Source organism: Dendrobium catenatum, unplaced genomic scaffold (assembly GCF_001605985.2).
Source record: "Dendrobium catenatum unplaced genomic scaffold, ASM160598v2 fragScaff_scaffold_1574, whole genome shotgun sequence".
In the NCBI taxonomy this organism is placed as follows: domain Eukaryota; kingdom Viridiplantae; phylum Streptophyta; class Magnoliopsida; order Asparagales; family Orchidaceae; genus Dendrobium; species Dendrobium catenatum.
The window spans coordinates 1,586,129-1,592,448 of record NW_021320036.1 but is presented as its reverse complement, the minus strand read 5'-3'; the positions used below and the strand labels follow the sequence as shown (position 1 = coordinate 1,592,448).

At 36.0% G+C, this 6,320-nt stretch overlaps 1 protein-coding gene across 1 annotated transcript in view; it reads right to left on the bottom strand.

The window, feature by feature from the left end:
- Positions 1-286: 286 nt before the first annotated feature.
- Positions 287-6,320, bottom strand: part of LOC110108211 — a 33,411-nt gene continuing 27,377 nt past the window's right edge. The window contains exons 6-11 of the mRNA XM_028700690.1: positions 5,026-5,082; positions 4,218-4,277; positions 3,917-4,132; positions 2,327-3,826; positions 433-2,006; positions 287-350 (exon numbers count right to left, since the gene is read on the bottom strand). Of these exons, the coding sequence (XP_028556523.1) occupies positions 1,839-2,006; positions 2,327-3,826; positions 3,917-4,132; positions 4,218-4,277; positions 5,026-5,082 (2,001 nt within the window). The 3' untranslated portion in view covers positions 287-350; positions 433-1,838. The remainder of the gene's footprint in view (positions 351-432; positions 2,007-2,326; positions 3,827-3,916; positions 4,133-4,217; positions 4,278-5,025; positions 5,083-6,320) is intronic.

The following is a 6,320-nucleotide window of genomic DNA, read 5'->3' as shown; positions in this document are numbered from 1 at the left end:
GAATTCCTTGAAGAAATCAACTCCTATAATTTGATCTCCTCCTTTCTAATTCATTAAATCCCCACAATATAACTTTCATAAGAAATGATTAATTACAAAAATTTAACTAAAAATTTTACCATAGAAAAATCACTTACAATTGGGAATATATAAATTCTTCTTCCTTTCCCAAAATCCTTCCCCTTGCCTTCAATTCCTTTCTTTTTCTTCAATGAAAAGTATATCTAAGTTTAGATGAAATTACTTAAGACAATTTATACGAAAAGGAAAGAAAAATTATACAAACCTCCTTCCTTCTCCCTCTCGATCGTTCCTCTTGTTCGTTGCAATTTCTCCCAATTTAGCACTTCCTTAACGATAAGAATGAAAAGGAATTGTTAATTCTTATCCTCGAAGGAAATCATTTGCTAAAATTGGAAAAATGAAACCTACCTCGCTCTCCTGCACGAAGCCGTCGTCTGCCCGTCGCTCTGTTCGCGAAACGCACAGCCCCTTTTTGGGTCGCGGCTGTTAATAGATGGGTTGGCCGGCCACTCAACACTATTACAATTTTAGCTTTTATCTGTCTATATTTGCTTCAAGTGATTATTATCTTCATTGGGCATTTTTAATTTGATTGGATGAGGATTATAAATGTTTAAGTGTGTGCATGCAAAGGTACACAAACACTCATGCATACAGATATTAAGGTGCATCCATACACAAAGGTTCCCACATAAATGCAGTCTACATAGATTATGCATGTTTAAGAGAGCGCATGCAAGAACACACAAATCCAAATGCATGCACACATAAAGATCATACAAAAAAACATATCCACACATGAGCTCAAACTACAGACACAAATACCAATTTAGGATAAGAAATAAAATATGAATGCAATACCCAAAAAATAGGTGCGCATTGCATACATAGATCAGTAGTCACATGAAAATTAGCCGAAACAGATACAATTTTATAGCCAAAATACTGAACAAGAACAATAAAAACTAGCAACCCAACAATGAAATGAACAATGTAGAAAATAACAGTTAGTTGCACTAGAAATGAAATTATAAATGTATTAAACATATACAGAATTATAGACATCTTTTTACATGGACACTTTGGACTAACAAAGATAGGAAACGATCAGATTAATTCCATTCATCCAAAGGTAACTTCTAAAAGGAAAACATTGAAATTTGATCAGAATGGATTTTACAGCCATCAAATTTTAGTTGAAGGAAAAATACATGATTAATCAAAAAAACATATATGGTACAAGCAGGAAAAAAATCTAAATAAATATAAAAAAGAGAGCCGCCTTAGATGGTTTGATAACAGAAAATGTCAGCATATCGGTGACCCAATTAGGAGAGTAAATGTATTAGTTTTGGCCTATGTTAATAAATATAGAGATAGACATGAAAAGAATTGGTTAGAAAATATTATAAATGAACTTTTTTTTATTAGAGTTAAATGAGAATTTGACTCTTAACAGGACATAATGAAGAAAAGGGATTCATGTAGGTGACCCCACTTAGTGGGATAAAGGCTTGATGTTGTTGTTGTTGACTCTACAATTCCTATGGCTCTATGCAACATAATTAGGACCACTACTTTACTTACAAATTAGTCCTTGAGTTAGCCTCTATAAACTCATAGAAAGGGAATATATAATCAGACCTTATTTTTCTGAACAGAATGCTCACTCATGCAATTAGTTACACGCTAAATCCTGCAATATTAAGTTTTCTTCATCTCCTCTCTTCTTTAGAAGAGATTGGAGAGGGCGCAGAAGCAATGAGAGAACTTCTACAGGATTTGCCTCCTTTTGTACTGCCATTTTCATTCTTTCACCTTGTGAGTTTTGTATGCTGAAAACCATGAGACACATTCACGGCGCCTCTACAACCTTTTCCTCTCTTAACAGAAGCATGTAATACTGAGTTTGATTGCTGCAGTTGATGAAGACCTCGAGCAACTTGGAATTCATCATCCTTGCTAGAGAAACATGGAACCTGCTAATGAAATGATTTAAGTGAAAATCAGGGCTTCTCTCAATAAAGTGTCATGTTGTTTTCCATTATATCCAAAACATACCATAGAATGAGATGTGGGTGTGAAAGAGAGAGAAAAAGAGCAACTATCATGGCAGTAGCTCAGCGCTTAAAAGAAAATAAAGTGAAGTTACTCATCTCATTAAGAATATAGTGCCTTTATTAGTAGCAACGAAACAGATTATAAAAAAGAAGCATTATAAATTGATGCAATAAGGTATCAAAGAGACATTGCCTCAATCAATAATTACATAAAGTCAAACAATTAGAAGCAAAAATTGTACCTTATTATGGATTTGTATAGGTGGGTCGCCAAAAAATTCTTCTTCTTCGGAGTCCTCTAAATCTTCACATTCAAAAACCACATTTTCACTTTCATCTTCAGAATCACTTAATTCTTCTTGCTCCATTATAATTCCTGGGTTAGACACTTCATGAAAGTCTTCTATGCTTTGGTGGCATGAAAAATTATGCCTTTGAGGTGTTTTTTTTAGGCCAAATCCATCTTTTGAATAGAATAAAGCTGAATGAACCAATAAATTTGTTTCCCTTGAAGCCTCAAGTTCTTTGTCTCTAGCGTCAGAAGGTTTCAAATTTGCTTGCACAATTGTCTCGGCTATTCTTTCCTCAGGTGTAGATGCATGTAGCTCAACATTCTGATTATCACATACTTCAACAGACCTTTGCATGTCCATTGTAGAAGATAAGTGAATATTTAAGTCAATCTTACTCATTCCATCACACTGACATCGAGATGATGCACCAGTTACTAACTGAACAGCACCAGTTTCATGTGGGGCTCTTAAATCAGCAGATAGCAGATCAAATGTGATAGGGACATCACTATTACTCCCACATCTTTTAAGAAGAGGATGAAAATCAATAGTACTCGAAATTCTCGGAAGACCTAATCCTCGCCTTGAATTGTCAGGAGCTGCAGTGCTAACAGTATTGATTGAGCACTGAGACCCAATGAGCAAATCATTGGAGCTTGGAGCAGTGTTTTGACAATTAAATGAGAAAGGAGATGGGTTCTGGAACAGTAATGGGTGCAACTGGACATTAGATTCAGAACCATTCTCTTTCATCTGATCTGCAAGGTTGCTTCCATCTGAATGAAAATTATTTGGATGATTATCTGAAAGCTTGAAAGTATTTTCTATAAGATTCAACACATTTACACCTGCTTCTGCTACATGAGCAACCCTAAGAGCATGATCCTTCAGCACCTTGTCATTTACATCAGAATGCATTGACTCGCCATGATAAATTTTGAAAGCTGACTGAGAGATCACACGACCAGATGGAGGAAGGTTCACGGGGGGGAAATCAGGAGCTAGCTTTACTATTCGGAGTTCTTTTCTCTTCCTAGCTCGATAGGAATGTGTCAATAAACGACCTCCGGAAGTTCTTGAAATGAAACTTGAAGAAAGATGCCTTGAAGAAATACTGTAAGATGCATCATATCCAATCTGGGAAAATTGATGCAAACAATTTGCATCTTTTGGTAATTTTGAAGAATTCAAAAGCACATTCTTAGTTCCAGTTTCAAGTTGTGATTCTTCATAATCATTTGTAATAGAGTCACAGTTTACACCATTACCGCTGCCTCTATATTGCATCAACCGAATTGCTTGATTGTTACTATTGTTAATGCATGAAAGACGGCCGCTGTGAACCATGTTTTTAGAACTTCCAGCCTCCAAATCTACTAGAAAGGCTTCATGAACATAAGCTTCATCTTCACAATCCATGTCACCCTCACTGTTACCTCTATAATTGACCTAGGTTCCATGCATCCATAATATGTATAAGTTGTCAGCAATAAACAAGATTCTTAGGACGCTCATTTGATTAACAATATCCAAACTCACCTCCTTTTCTGAATTTTCTTGATCAGCCATACACGCTTTCAATCTTCTTCTTTTAGCTTCATATAGACGCCTCTTCTCCTTAACAACCTCTGTTTTTTTATATGATTTCTGGGTTCCAGTAGCAATGCGCCATTGTCGTGCTAGCATTGACGGATCTCTATGGGGGACACAATTTTCCCATACAGATAGCCAATTATTCTTAAAGATTCGTAATCCCTAGTTTGGTTAGAAAAATCATAATTAGTGGAGACTAATATGAACAAACAAGTTGCTAAGAGCATATTGATGGAAATAATACCACCTTGTCGATAAGTGCCTTCTCATGTTCTGTCAAAGGGGAGGATTTCATGCGCCTTACTGTCTACAAAAGTATAACAAAAAAATTACATACTGGAAGAAAAATTGAAAATTGCCCAAGCATTACAAGAATGAAAATATTTAATCAGCCACCTACACATTAGTATTCAAATAATTACTAAAGCATGCTGCACAAGATCATAGGATTCACATGATGCTACAACCAGGCCCATGAGTTTTGAAAAGGTAGAAGCCTACAACCATAGGTGTCTTCTCAACTTTGGTGGCATCGTTCGGCTTGCTAATATCCTTTTCCCGCTAACCACTCTTAAATGAGTGTGAGCGAGAGAAACTCAAGGTGACTTTCCTATTTGTTAAGTGTGGGATCTCTTGTTTACACTATTTAAATTTATCTTTATAAAATGAAATTATTTTCAAGTGCTTGCTATTCTACATTGTAATTGATTGCCCTTACATTATTGATAGCCTTAAATTCTAACCATCCAATCTTGTGAAACATTAATTTATATTACAAAGATTAATCAATTTCTTTATAATCTCTAATGCAATTCCTTGTGGTTTGACATCATAGATGCTCAAATTGCCCTAATATACTGAAAAGATAGACAAAACTAAATATCCAACTTAAACAGGGAGACGATATCTAAATCAGAAGTTGAGATAAATAAGAATTGTGTTCATATTGAATAAGAGCTCTAAAGCAAATGACCAAGCATGTCCGCACACATAATAAATCCATCAGCTTTACGTACGACTGCTAATGGTTCACTGCTTTCAAGTTTATATCTTACTTTTATTGGATTTTCAGAAGCTTTTGAAGAGCTGCGGTTCTTCTGTCTGACAAAAATCTGCAAAAAAAAAAAAATCAATTAAGCGAAAACATAGATCCAGAGCATTAAAAAAAATTAAAAAAAAAAAAAAAAGATCCAGAGCATGAAATTTGCATTATAAATTATAAAAAAAGTAAACACATACTATATACACAAAAACCTAAGTGAAGTTAATTTACGAGTCATTTATTGTCTGCAAAAAATATCTTGCATGCACGTAAAACATGTGAAACAAACTCCAACGACATAACTAAGGATCCTGTAATTTATGATATTGGACATGAACAACATAATTGATGTGAAACAATGAAGGAATTGTGTGCGGAAATTAAAATGAAGATTAATTAGAGCGTTGCCAATAAAAATTTATCACCAATAAAAGGAAGGATTAAAAGTATTCTAGGTAATCAACTTGCATAGACGAAGAGTTGTTTTGAGATAACCAATCAATTCATAACATTCAAAGATAAATGAAATACTTAAATGCTCATAACAAAAATCCCACAATAAATAATGAGAAAATTCACCTTGAGTACCTTCTCACTCGTTCACTCTTTGGCTTTTAGCGGAGAAGAAAGAACCACACGAAGATGAAGAGCACCACAACGAAAAAGGAGACGAAGGACTTCGTAACCGGAGAGGTAGCCGCCGGTGGAAGTGGTGGTGGATGGCGCCCGGTGATCGTCCAAACGTAGCCTTGAAAATGTCGGTCGATGACGCGCACAAGTGATGGAAGAATTCGCTCCAAGTATTCGCCAACTGTGTCTTCGTGCTCAAACCCCGCGTCAAAGAACGGGGATCGGAGGATGTTGAGGCTACCGTCGGCGTTGAACACAAGCCCTCACTCAATTTCCGGATCCGCCATTCAATATTGACGAGGGGCGGGAAGAAGAAAAGGGAGGAAGAGTTGGGCCGTGAGCTAGGGAGAGGCAAGGAGAAAATCTGAATTTGAATTTCAGATTTTCTAGGCTTGGAGGGAGAAGTTATTTTATCATTAAACTTTCCCTAAAATTAAATTAAGAGGGGGGCGGCTATTAGGGGGGGCATTAAGAAGTAATTAGTAGACGCCTAGGTGGCAAGGAGAGAGAAACAGCTAGGTGGGAGGGGCCAGCCAAGCAAGGGAAAAAGAGAGGAATTTTGCTTAATTAGTGGGCCCCATGTAATTAATTAAAATCTGATTTAACTTTCATATTAAGTAAGCTCAACTTATCCTCATGGAAAAGTACCATATATCTTGTAGTCTACTTGATGTAGAC